Source organism: Symsagittifera roscoffensis, chromosome 6, assembly GCF_963678635.1.
Source record: "Symsagittifera roscoffensis chromosome 6, txSymRosc1.1, whole genome shotgun sequence".
Lineage (NCBI taxonomy): Eukaryota > Metazoa > Xenacoelomorpha > Acoela > Convolutidae > Symsagittifera > Symsagittifera roscoffensis.
The window spans coordinates 22,686,635-22,701,096 of record NC_087067.1 but is presented as its reverse complement, the minus strand read 5'-3'; the positions used below and the strand labels follow the sequence as shown (position 1 = coordinate 22,701,096).

Here is a 14,462-nt window from a genome sequence, read left to right as displayed (position 1 = left end):
AAAGATTTTGCGAACTGATTCGGTCTGACAAAGAAGTTGAAATTTTTCAAAGTTACATCGTTTGAACAGCTTTTCCTTTTTACCACTGATAATTCCTTTTCATATCAACTGCTTGTTAGATTTTGGTTTTCGATATTTTCCAAGATATGAGAACAGTATGTAAAATGATTGCCTGCAGTAAATTTATCGATCTTTTACACCTCATTAATTTTTAATGTAGTTCTACGAAAACTACCGAAACACTTAGTTTTATTTGCGCGTACTTGCGATTAGCAAGCGTTATCAAATCGGAACGCAGACATTTTCAGGTTAACAACTTGTTCAACAAAATCACTATTTTTTTTTAAATCACTGATTCAGAGATGTAATTTTTTCTTTATAACGTTTCAAACTCCTGTTCAATAAGCAATTTTTCAGTGCAACTTTTGTTAATGTTAGCTGTAAACTTACTTTGCATGTAATTTATTTTTTTTTTCTACATGTTTATATGGCTTTAAAGGTTTCGGTTTATCTTATTTTGGCTTAGTCGCTTCGTATTACGTCGTTCGACCGGCAATTTTTTTTTTCATTCGAGCGTTTGATGTGTAACGTAAAATTTCCAAGTTTCGGAAGTTTTTCTACGAAACTAAAAAAATCGAACACTTAGGCTTTATGTCTACCTTAATTTGACGCCTTAGTTACCGACTCATAAAAGTGAACTTAATGCCATTTTTTAGACGGTTCTTATCATCTTTTATGCGTGTTTTTCTTAAGAATTAAAATCAGTCGAAACCCGTATAAAAATTTTGGTCAGATCATCTTGTGCTACTTGAACATCAATCGGCTATTCTTTCCAAGCTTAAGGTTAAAATGTGTTTTAAGCTCGTTCAGTAATCATATGGGTTTTTTGTCTACTTTTCATAAACATTTTCACTGCTTTCTTTAGTGTTCCCATTTTTTCGCTGAATTTTTTTAAATTGCGGTGTCTGAATAGAATTATTTGAATTATGTTACAATTGGATGTATTCTGGATGTCATGGTTCCCTTTCGCTTCTGCGTGTCAAATTGTTCAAAATATGTTTTCCAATATCGAAGTTGCATGAAAAGCCTTGTAAAAGTAGAAATCATTGTCTTTTCAATTAACGAACTAATGAGTTTCAGGATTTTTTTATTAAAAACTGCTTTAAAATAACTTAGTTTTTGGCCTGCTCTAAAAAAGCTAACAAGAGCCAAAGAAAACGACAGCAAAGAAGGCAAAGGCAAATTTTCAAGGAGTTTGTGAATTACCAAATTCAAGTCTTAAGACTATAATTATTCTGCAATTGATACAATAGATTTGTTTATATATTCCATGTAGATTTTTTGACCAATAAACATAGTGACAATCATTTGGAATTAACTACATAACAACTTCTTGGACAGCGTCTTGAAGTGTTGACTTCTATTTAAGGTCAATTGTTTATAATGGTGGCAAGCATGTCGGTCGAAAACTTTAGTGTTAATTAGATTCTTGAAGTTTAATAACTCAAACAAGTGTTAAATTAATTCCGACGTCAAAATGAGTAGTTAAAGTTTTAACATAGCCTATAAAAAAACTTTAAACTTTCCCAATAATTCTTACCTTGTTCTTGGGAACAAAACCGACTTTTGGAAATTGCTTTTTGAAACTTGACCTAGTTGAAACGACTTTGTTTTTTGAGAGATGTCCATTTTTCAGACAGTTCGAGGTCACATTTTCTAGAATGTTCAGTTTGGCACAGTCCTGTTATGCATAAAACAAAAAAATAATTAGTTTAACAAATTTATGCAGAGCAAGAAACTACATAAAATGCCGACAAAAAGGCAAATGCGAAATTCTGAGAAGTGTTTTGATTAAGTTTGTATTTGAAGGTCAAAATCATTTCAGAAATTTAATACGTTGTCCGATAAGCTTGTTATTGAGAGTTGCAAAAAGTTCGGACATAGTTAATTAAAAAGTGCAACTGTCTAGACATTAACGGAAATTAAAACTGAAATAAACATAACGTCTAAAGTTCATAAAGCAGAGTTTGCGCTCAAAACCTATAACCACGGGGGGTAATTGCATCCGAAGCTTCGAATAGTAAACCTTGTGGCTAGTGTTTTTCTGCGATTAACTTCCAAATTTTGAATTATTTGATCAGCTTTACTTCCGTTTGTTTTTTTTTGGGGGGGGGGGGGGGAAGGGGGCGGCCTAATCTGTTTTTTTTTGTTCTTGTTGTTGAAAATAACTCCTTGATAATCGTCTTTGTAAAACAGCATACTCGGTAGGTTTCGATTTTTCAACTAATTTTGCTAACTGATGTACTAACATCTGGATTTTCTTTGCAGTTTTTAAAAATTAGGCTAGCATACTCATCGGATAATTGACAACCCCGCATTTTGAATTTGGTCAGACAAAAAACTCAAGGTTGTTCGGCTTCAGATTTTGCATGCAACAACGTCAAATAGCACTGCCTTTCCGAACTTTTTGAAATTAATAACAAGCTATTTGTAGCACAGAATGTTCCGAATATATTTTTGAAAAAAAAACTACAAATTTTTTTTTCAATTTGCGTCGTTTTTTGTTTTTGGTGTGATAAGGCGAAAGACTATAACTACTCAAAATTAAAAAAAAAAATAGACATATTTGAGAACTGTTTTTCACATAAATTAATTATAAAATTTAAAAAATCAGAAAAATTCAAGAAGTTTTTGCAGAACTTTTTTTGATTCGTTCTTTATCTTTTATTCCCAAGAAGGCGCTAAACAATTTTTGGGTAACTAGTGTCACTTAATTAACTAAGTTGGAGAGAGGTTTAAAAATTTAAAATTAAATATTATAAGCCCTCTAAAAATTTTTTGCTTGAAATTGAACGAAAAATAAAAAAAATCAAACCGATTTTTTTAACCCTGGGAAAGTTTTTTTGGAATTAACTTCAATTTTGGTGTAAAAACTACATCACACCCGAAGACAACGTTCCTTCGCACTTTCGTCGGTCGAAATAAAACAAAAACTACAACAATTCATAGACAAAGTCATCTAAATTTCGCATAGTTTGATAGACTGAGGTATGTAAATTGTGAATTTTTAGTGAATGGTTGGAAAAACAATAAGATAAACATTTTCAATTATTTTTGAGGAAGAACATAAATTTAAGAAAGCTTAAGTGTTTCGATGATTTATGCTAAAGATAAAGCTAAACACTTCTGGTCGTCAGGGTTATACATTAATTTCATGGTTGAATAAAAAAAACATTAATAGGAGGAACGTCTAGGTTGAGTTTGGAAAAACTTTATCAACAGAACGAGAACATGCGGTTTTGTATTTATTTTCTTTTAAAAAATAATCATTCATATAAATTAACCAAGGAAAATTTTCGTTGTTTTTGGCTTTTGCTCATTAATAAAAAATTAAAAGGACAACTCTTCAAAAATAAGCACAAAATTGCCAGTTTGTGAGAAAACAGTTCGCGTTGTGGATTAAATACGTATCTGTTGTCAAAAAACTTGCTCAGGTCAAAATATTGCGCATTCTTTGTCGGATAATGTTTCCCAAGTCAGTGATGTAACCGTTGTGTCATATATTAGGTTCGTGAAAAGATGGTGCGTTCGCCTTGCAGATCCAATTGGTGGTCCACCTGAAACAAAAAGGACATTCGAATATCCAGTGTTTGGTTGAATTACTAGTAGAGTTAATCTTATTTTGAACTGAATTCCTATTTTGAACTGAAACACACTTTTACACCGAGCAAAAAATTCTGAATAAGAACGGCTGCATTAATCATCCATATGAACCTGTGAAAAACCGATAAGTTACGAAAAAAGTTGAATTCGAACTCGATCTGGTTGTTTTTGAAGTATGCAGTCCCGCCCTGTCTGTTACCATAAAAATTCCAAAAAGTGAAATTATAATCTAAAACTTCGTCCAGATATATCTATAATTTATCTATAATATCTATAATTCTGATATCATCATCTATAATTCTGATTATAATATCTGATATATCTATATTATCTATAATTTTGTCTAGAAAATTCGTTTTGAATCTTTTGATACGTACATTAATTTAGTAGGGCCAATTGATATTCTTTGCTAGCTCCTTTACACTTCAATCTGACTAATGTTGCCGAAGATTTTTAAAAACAACTCCATTGCTTGAAAACTTCAAAAAAAACTTTCGGCAGCACTACTCAGAGTAAAATGCAAAGAGTTTTCAAAGAGTGGCCTAAATGTTCCAAGTTTTGGTCTACTAATTTATCATTATGGTTTGTGCGAATCGAAGAGGATCTATGAAAGGCTATCCATTCCGTCTAAGCATAGCTTATATCTCTTATTTCACATAATTTCACCTACATATCGAAAGATTCAAACTAAATTTCGTAAACGGAGTTTTTAAATTTTGAATTAGAATTTAACCTTTTAACCCCCGATAAGGGACACGTTAGACCCCTCACGCATTCTACCCTTCTTAAATGTAGTTGGACATTTCACAAGGACTTTGTGTGTAAGTTTTTAAAGACGATGTTTGAGTGGCGGAATGTGTAACTAAATTTAGGACGGCGAAATTTGTAAGACAAAATACATGTATTTTTTCACTTTTTGTAAAAAAATTTACCTTTACCTAGTTTTTTATTGCGCAAATAGTGCTACGAGAAGATTAATTGTTAAACGAGGTGAAGCAATACACGTATTTTGCTGTGGCTAACTGACCTCGGCCATCATCTGACAGGTGGTGCACGGGGCACACCAGTAAGCGAAGCAGCAGTCCTCCAGCAGAGTGCCCCTGATGTTGTACGTGTCCCTCAGTCTGGCCCGTACGGCCGTGAATATGACGAAGCGAGCCACCGCTGCCCCAAGTGCCACCAGAGCACAGAAGCTCATGAAGATCATGTAGGATGTGGGGTTCCAGTCGTCTCCCATGCTAGAACAAAGAGCTGCTAGTCGAATGATAGAAGGACCAATTGATAGAAAAAAAAAACCAATCAGAATCGTCTAAAGCCTTAACGAGGTCCTATTTGCGGAAGGGTTAGCGCCGAAAACCGAAAAAAGCAAAAAAAAATATCAGAAGTTACACTATCTAGTTATAAGGGAAAAGCTCTGCCTAGCGATAAGCTCGAATCGGAGCATCACGCCTGTGTTTTCCAAGGGAATTTTCGTAAACAGTTTGTATCTCGGGCCATTCGTATCAGGTGCGCAATACGTATCGGGCCGAATGCTGCATCTACTTATTTTGCAATCGGCTTATCTTAATTTTAATTCTCAGGTTTCATTTCTTTTTCAATAAGTATTTTGCAGTTTTTTTTAAAATTCTGATTGGGCTTTTTTATAGAAAAAAATTCATAAATTGGGGCTATTCTCATGTCCGAAGGACAAAATGTACATAAGATTGGGAGAAGTCATCTCATAGACTTATTTCTATGTCTATACAACGCTTGCCACCTCACGCAACGTCTTTTTTCGACCAGAAGAAATGCAGCGCTATTTTAAATTATCCGGACAAAATTAATAAAATTTAAAACGCGTTTTTCTCAATTGGGTTAATTCTCACTGTAAACATCTTAATTTCTCTATGTTGATAACACATAGGGCATTGTTTGCTTAGCGGGTACGAAATTGGTTACCAACCCCAAGTCGTAGATTCGAATCCTCCGCTTGCAATTGTTGATAAAAAACTGGCGGACCAATAAACTAGTTTTTTCAAGGGATCAAATAAGAGAACTAGTTCCAAATTAGTTCCGTTTAATAATCAAAAATTATGTTTCAACCATAAAAACATCAGATTTTAGAATAAACTTGAAAGGTTTTGCTCAAAAATTTAGAGATTATCTTCCTCCTAAATTTATTTGGCTACATGAAAGGCTCACTTTAATAGCAGTTGGTCCGAAATTTTTGGCGCAACTTTTTATTGACTAAAAAAGCCAATATTGATCTGTTATTGTGTAAATTTGCATCATAAAATTAAAATTGCATCATATTAATTCTGCGCAAATTCTAACCAAGTTTTTCTTCGTCAATTTTTGTTTAAGGTCAAACAAGGTTGAGAAAAACGCGTTTTAAATTTTAAGTTTTATTCGTTTTGTCCGGATAATTTGAATCACCACTGTACTGGATTGCAAATTATATTCGAGAGTGTGCACTGAAGGTAATTTTACAAATATAATTTGGTCAAAATAAGAAAACATCTTGCATTAAAAATTATTTGAACTAAATTATTAAATCCTAAAGCAATGTTATATTTGATCAAACTCGTTATTAGATACCAATGTGCGGTATATGTTAATGAGATAGAAAGGCTCGAAAGAAAAGATATCGCGGACCAAGTTAACATCCTCCCCCCAAACACGTTTAGGGGGGAGGCTGTTAACTTGGTTCTAAGTTGGGATTTTTCAGCCAATCAGAATCGATTATTTTACATGCAGCGCTTAACAAATTTAATTTAAATTCAGCGCTGGGGTGGAGGATCTTAACTTGGTCTATTTGGGGGGATGAAGGGAGGATGTTAACTTGATCCCATATCGCGCAAATAATCACTGAACTAATATTGTTGGTTAAAAAACGTTATAGGTTACCAGGAAAAAACTGATTCATGCGCACTTTCATCTTGGGCTGATTGCAGGTTCAGCGGAGCAAAGGGTACAAAACCCATTTTGCACCGAGTTTTGCGAGTTCTTTTTTTTTTTGCGAAACTTAAGTGTCTTCTGTTGCAGTTTGACATATTGAGACGACAATTTTGTCTATATTTTTCATGGCAAGGAGCTGAATTTGACCATTTCTCGCTGCATTTTGCCACGTGAACGGTTTTGGACTCATTTTTAAATAATAAAAAATTCTTTCATGCCATTCCCTGGCAAATTGAGGACCAATGAAAAGAAACATTTTACTAAAAACCTTATAGTTCAAGAAATCGTTTTTTTTTTTTCAAGAAAACAGCTTCATATGAGTGCTGCACTAGAAAACAGATGCACGTAGATAGTATCTTATTGGAAAACAAATTTTCAGAGGGTCCATTTTGAGATTTTGAGATCTAAGGGTTTGTGGCAGAGAATAGTAACTAGTAAATGCTTTTATCATACTTTAGTCGTTCATTTAATTTTTTCGTGGCAAATATAAAACAGTTCCACGCTATATTGAGCAATGGAAATAATCAAAAAACAATTGAAATTGAATTGCTTTTTCGTTGCTTTGTTTTCTAATTTGGTTTTGATTATGAATCACTACAAAAAAACTCCCTAGGTTGAGTTCACATTGCAAATTAGCGATAAAAATTTGCAAAACAGTGATTGCCATCAATGAATTAGGATAAAGATTTACCCAATTTAAAAATTTCAGTGCTGAATTATCACAGGTTGAAAGACATGAAATCTGAAAATTTTTGCGATGATTCAGCGATGAATTAGAACTGAATTAGCGATGATTTTTTAGCGGTGAATTAGCGATAAACTAGCGGCGAATTAGCGAGGTAGAATACTTGAAATTCTACCCCTCTCCGCATACGGCAGCTGTTTACCCTTCCCCTTTTCCCCCATTTGCACCTCCCCCCGTTTCCCCCACAATTTCCTCCCCCACCAGTAAATGGGGCGGGGGGCTTACCGTTTTAACCCCCCCCCCCCCGTTTTGACACCCCTCCCGTTTTCCTCCCCCCATACTAAAGGGAGCGGGGGAGAGAAATTGCCCTTTTCATTTCAAAATTACCGTTCAAATTAAGATAAATTAAATCCAAACAATTTGAAAAAAAATCGAAAATATTTAAACGAGTCTGACAAAAATTGCTCTGAGAAAGTACAACGCTCTGATTGATGATTGGATGAAAAAAATATATTTTATATAGTAGCACTTAACCCAAAAAACAGCGAAGATTAGGCGGTGATGGTGATTTAGCGATGATTTTTTAACAAGGAATTTGCGACTTCTATTGCTTATTCAGCGCGAAATTCAGTTTATTTTCCAGCGTTAAATCATTGGTAAATCATCGCTATTTTATCTATGTTCTTCAAAAAAAAAACAGATTTTTTTGACCCATAAAATAGCTCAAAAAATTTCATAAAAAGGTTATTAAAACTTGCTTTTTCATCGATGATTAGTACCGGGAACTCGCTACATTCAATTTTTTGATAAGGGTGATAAATGAAGCTGAGCATTAGTTTGTTACTAATTACTCTCGTTGATCCCCATCTATGGCAAAATTAGAGTTCAACTTGGTCCAACGCTTAGGAAGTTGGACTCAATTAATCCGCCTTTTACGGGAATCGAAAAACAAAATATAGCCACCCTTTTACATAGCGAAATTTGGACCCAAACATATTATCTAAAAATAACAAGGATTGTTGCTTGTTGTGCAAGTAAGACAGACTGCTGTTCAGACTTTAGGAGTAACTTTGTATTCGGGTGTGTTTTGGTTTTTTTTGCGCAAAATCAGCTAACAAAAATAACCATTGGAGCGAGTTGAGGGATATATTATATTAAAGCACTTTAAGCCGTGATTCAAATGATATTATTCCAAATGACACAAAAACATTATTCCAAACTGCTTATTACTATGACAGTCGATTATTGCCAAGTGTTAGTTTGTCGTTCAGATCCTTGTATCACACCACGCAGAAAAAAAAACGAAACTAACTTGAAAAAGTTTTTTTTTGCCAAGTATTTCTTAAGACTATGGACAGAACATTCTATGCTACCTGCACAGTAAACGGCTATTTTTGTTCCGTTTCTCAATGTGAGAATAATCAAAAAATCATTTTGAAAAAATCCGTTTTTATTTAAATTTCGTGCTCTTTTTAAAAAAGTAGAAATGGTCATTTAATTGAGTTAAAATATATTGGGTTCAGTGTTAATAATCACTAAGCTATCGTTAAAGTTTCTGTTGAATTAAGCTGCATTTGAAGCAAATTTGAACATCAGATTTTTTTCAAATAGTCTTATTTAGCCAGAAAACTAAAAAAATTCAGCGACAACTTCTTTGATTTTCTAAGAATCCGAGTCACGACTGTGGAATTTTTAATAATCACCTGTAATTAATTATGATCCAAATCTTGGGAAAAAAGGTCCCATAAGAATCATTTTTAGATAATCGAGCTCAGTTTGTTATTTTTTTCTCTAAAATTTAGGAGCATTCTGCAGATCTGATTGAAAATACAAGACCAAATAGAGGACCCCTCCTCGACTCGGCTTTTAGTGCTATGATTCTTTTTTGTTTCGATTTTTTTGTTGCGAATTGATCTTGGGCGGCGAATTGTCGCGCTGAAATATTTGCCAACAATATAAATAGTGACTAAGCTCCCCACCGGACGACGTATGGGAGAGTGTTGAAGAATGCGCCGGCACACATCAGACAGAAGGAGATGGCCCACAGTTTAGTCTGTTTAGTGTAGTATGCTATGCAGAAGAACACACACTCGCCCCAACAACACAAAGAGGCCAAACATATCATGAAGTGATCGAAGCAGCCACAGAACGACTGTTGCCACTGGTTCTACTCAACAAAACAACTATAAATAAAATATAATAAACAAATATAATTAACATAAATTAAATAATTTAAATTTACAAATGTACGATGGGGAAACACGAAACGAAAAAAATTAACTTTTTTAACATATTATCAAAAGTCTTTTGCAAAGGAAAAGCCTTTTCAAGAGTGAATTGAACTATTATTAAGAATTAGGGAAAATGGGGGCGAGCAGATCAGATATTTAAAAAAAATCACTTTTTTCTTCCCTGAAGCGCCGACCAAGAAGACTATATTTTATTTAAATGTCTGTTCAGCCGTTAAAAATTTGTGAAAACATGCTAATTAGGGTATATGCCTTCAGAAACTTAACCGATGTAATTTTGTCACACCATTGTTGAACAAGCGAATTGAAATTTAGTCGCTCATTTAATAAAACACCATTTTTTCTGTCATTTTGGTATTTTTCGACTAAATCAGCTTCGGTAAAATAATGATTTCCAGCTTCTGTCAAGCTGGTTTCTTTTTCAACTAATCAGATTTGAGCATTTTCATCCCATTTAACCCTCGATTTTTACAAAGATGTCAAAAAATATATTTTGGGACGTATATAACGGAAAAGACCCGTTTGTCCTCACTGCGCAAATTTTGTTTGTTATAATCTGACACCAGCTATTTTGGGGTCTAGGACAACAAGCCGAAGAGACTTCAGGCCGAAGGGACTTCAGGCCGAAAATTAAACTTTACAAGCACCTCAAGTCAATATTTTTTCATCTGTAAAACGTTGCTTTTGAAAATGTCAGGCAGGTTTAGACCATAATAAACGTTATTCGTGACAATAAATCACTTAGGATTGGCATCCGTTAATATTATCAGCCGGTTTTTGAAATGCATAAATTATAAACAAAAAATTTGCCTTCAACCGTGTTTTATTTTCAACTTTCCTAAACATCATTTGGAGGTTTCAATTTTATGAAAACGCTAATAAATACCCACTAAAGATCATGAAAATGCGAAAATCTTCAGAAAAGTGTTCAAATTAATCTTATTTCATGACTTAATGAGAAAATTTTCGGCTTGAAGTCCCTAATTTTGCGATTCGGCTTGAAATCCCGTCGGTTTGATGTCCGGCACCCGCTATTTTGATTAGTCAAAGTCATGCAAATTCTCCAATTTGAATTTCAACATTTAACTTACCGTGCTCGGCGTATCTAAACAAATAAACAAACACTTAATTTTTCATTCAGTTCCGGGAGGGTATTATAAACAATACAAAGTTTTCTTTCAACCCGCCCAGCCCAAGGTTTTCAAATGAGTCAAGAACTGAACAACTTTATTCTTTTCATTCAGCTATTCATAATTAGCTAACAATGAAAAAATTAGATAAAAAATTGTTTTTATCTTCAAAATGAGTGGAGTTTTTGAAAAAAAACACTAGTTTCATGCTAAGCTTTAGGCCCAAAATCGTTTCAGAACCACAAAACCATAATTGAAACGCAAAAAAAAGATCTGAACTAGTCAGAAATATCCATTAACGATTTTTGGCGCAAAGTTGATATGAAATAACCGTTCTTGATTCATCTAAGCGTTTCGTTAACAATTCCAACCCCTTCCAGATTTGACTTTGAAAATAAAAACCATTTACACAGATGAGAAATGAAATACTTATTACGTACTGAATTGGGGAGCTGTAACAAATTATGCATCAAGACTGAATGAAGGCATTTTAGTTTTTGAATTAAACAGTTTTCCCAAAAAAGTTTGAACTCGAAATACGGCTAGAAAAGAAAACCAATTTATGTGAGTTTCTGTACTCTAATCCAGCATACGAGGGTACAATTCTCCTGTAAACGAAAAAAGTACGCTCTAGAGTATTTAAAAAATGAACAAAAATGCCAACTTTTTTTTAACTTTACTAGATATTTTTTAAATTGAATTTTTAATTTGTATGCAAATGCAATGCAGTTCTCGTTTATCAATTTGTTTTTCTTCCGACTATTTCGAAAAAAAGGTGGATATTTTGTGATTGGGGTGGTTTTCCAGGCAAATTTCGATTTATAACTAGCCAATTTTGACGGAGTCTTTTTTCATATTATAGAGCAGGATGATTTTTAGAAATATCTCGTCAAAAATTGCTATTTAAAAAACCGAAATTTGTCTGAAGAAGAAACCCACCCCGAGCATATATATTTTGTTACTTTCGATACGAAAGTCGGAACAACAAGCAATTGTATCAAACTAAAGGCGTTCTTTTTTTGGGACACCCTGTACGGGAATATGTTCTCTAAATAAATATTCAGTGTTTCTTTTCAGAAACGGATCTAGATTATTGTTCCGACATTCGTAACGAAAGAAAGGATTATTTGTGCTCGGGGTGGGTTTTTACCTGTGAGCATTATTCGTAAGGTTATGGGGGTTTAAATATTGTCATTTTGGTCAATTTGGGGCAATTAACGCGCGAAATATTTCGCGCTATTAACGCGTAAGCGGAGATTTAATCCGTGTTAGAAATCGTTCCAAATTGGTTCAAGGAAGCTTATGTGCCATAATTGATTAGTTAGTAGGAGCAAAATTTATTACTTTGTACTTGATATGGCGTGTGGGGGGATGTTTTTACAAAAATTCTCAATTTTTTCAATGAAATTTTTTAAATTTTTTTTTTCATTACATTTAAGATTTGTCATGTTATTACTGATCCATACACCTTAAAAGGCAGTCGGAATATTCAGGGCTTCGCTCCGATACGAGCAAACATGTTATGATTTGTCGATCCATTTTCTGATCCAGCAGTTTATGCTGATTTTTGAGCTCTTCTGCTAAACTAAAACAGCAACTTTGATAGAGGTTTCGGAAGGAAAGGAGTCCAGGTCACTGCGGGCTATGATTTCGATCTGCGGGAAGTTTTTTAGTAGTTGGATAACTTCAATTTGACTTACTTGGAGCACTGACAGTGACAGTTACAGGCGGCCCCACATACCCACCTCCTTGTGGCATATACTAAAAAACAAACAATTTGTTGACAAAAAATTGAACCATTTAACAGCCTCAAAGTTTTAGGAAACACGATGTAGATTGGGCTCTAATTTAAATTTCCTCGTGTTAATTGCGGGTGTAAAAATTGATTGTTGTGCACGCAGCGTTGAATAAATAAATTTTAATCCAAAATTAAAAAAGACGAAAGAGAATTATTTTGACCTTTTTACCGGAAAAGATTGCTTGTTTTATATTGTTGGTTTCATCAACTTTAACATGAGGACTCGAATTATTTTCCAAAATCCATCAAATGAAACCAAAGAGACACTGTTTTGAGACGCTATTAGTATTCGACAATCAATCCTGATTTTTTTATCAAAAGATACTAACTTGATAAATCATTGGGAAAATCGATTTAACAAATAACCAACAAAAACGAACAAAAAAAAATACGTGATTTCTCACAAAGTTTGCCTGCTGTGCAGAAACTACTACCAAAATAATTTTTGTTCCTCAGCTGAGTAGATTTTTTGACTGGCTGTCTTTCGCAAAATTCCTAAAATGAATCTGGAATAAATTCAGGCACAATTTTGTTATATGACTGCTTTTGCGCGAAAACTGTCGATGTGTCTGTGAATTATACTCGTGTTTGTTTTCGGCCGAATATTGGCGACCGCAAAAGCTGTTTTTACAGACTTTTTACGCCTTTGACGATATTAATGATTTTTCATTATTTTCCCCTACGGATATTTTTGATACAGTTATGGAGGGGATATTTTTGATACAATTCTTCCTTGTTTTGTTTCTAGTTTAAAAACACAACGAGTACATAGCAAGTTAGTCGGTAAAAACAATCATTCCAATTTGAATGGAAACAATACGAGGCCAAACTGTGCGCTGGTTAGGCACACGGTTCGGTCTGCGTTGGTCACTGGAACCCAGAAACAAGTGGATTCGCCGAACAAATATATTGTAAAAAAAAACTGTCGGTTCACTAAGGTCGCGGTTTCCGCAACAAGCGAGTACAGCAAGGTAATCTGGATTCGGCAAATGCTAGCGGAATCTGCAAATTAAAGTAAAATGCGCAAAAATAAAAAGTAAAATTTAACGATGTAAGTGGATTTTGGAAATTGTAAGCAGACTCCGCAAAAATTAAATGCGAAATGCTTTTTGTAATTAATACTTATTTGTTTAATGATTCCGCAAGCTGTTTTTGAAACCCTCACACTTTTTTCCCGGTTACGCATTTTTTGCTGCTTTTGTAGGGATTTTGAGCAGTAGAGTGTTTTAGCTGTCTGTTCGCGGAATCCACAACAGCAAAAAGATCGAAAAAAAAATTAGTTTTTGCGGATTGTTCAATGAATTTCAGTTCAGCTCGTTACGGAATCAGGCCTCCAATTCTCAAATACACAATTTGACCTCGTAAGGCAAGATAATTGCTCAAACGATCATGTCATTTGCAAATTTTCACGACTAAAACTTTTAGATGCGAAACTAGAGAATTTTACAGAAATTTGGTTTTTGAAATTTCATCAAATAAAACGAAATAGAAGGCAATAAGAGTTTTCAATTTTCAGAGTTTTCCCTTGATACAAACAGTCTTGATGCAGAGTTTTATATTGGATCTCGTGAATTTCTAGTTACATAGGCCAATGCTTTGTTAGGTTCAACTGATCTATGTGACGTTTTTTCAGCAAGGGATATGTTTTTATGGGATAATTTATTTAGAGGAAAAAAATGTCTGGCAAATAAGACGACAACCAATTTTGACTTTGAGACGACGGTACACGCGAATTTTTTAATTGCATTTCTCATAAGTAGGTTTTGCTCAATTTCTAATAGCTCAATTTACATGTTTTAACTCCATTTGTCGTCGTAACTTCGAACTGTTTTAAAATCTTGCCTAATTTACATAAAACCGAAAAAATTTTTTAACCGTTAACTGTAAACTTGCTATTCTCACTTGTAACTGGAAAAAATAAGGTAATAATCAAGCTAAACACCTTGTTTGCATTTGTGTTTCTCTTCAAATAAAGTTCACTTTAAACAATAATTACTGCG

The 14,462-nt window shown here is 33.9% G+C and overlaps 1 protein-coding gene across 1 annotated transcript in view; it reads right to left on the bottom strand.

Annotated features, from left to right (window-relative positions):
* Positions 1-3,124: 3,124 nt before the first annotated feature.
* LOC134848116 (uncharacterized) overlaps positions 3,125-14,462 on the bottom strand; it is a gene marked incomplete in the record, with an annotated part of 11,797 nt that continues 459 nt past the window's right edge. Inside the window, 5 exon segments of the mRNA XM_063865463.1 lie at positions 3,125-3,617; positions 4,691-4,901; positions 9,265-9,452; positions 10,626-10,639; positions 12,365-12,425. Of these exon segments, the coding sequence (XP_063721533.1) occupies positions 3,564-3,617; positions 4,691-4,901; positions 9,265-9,452; positions 10,626-10,639; positions 12,365-12,425 (528 nt within the window).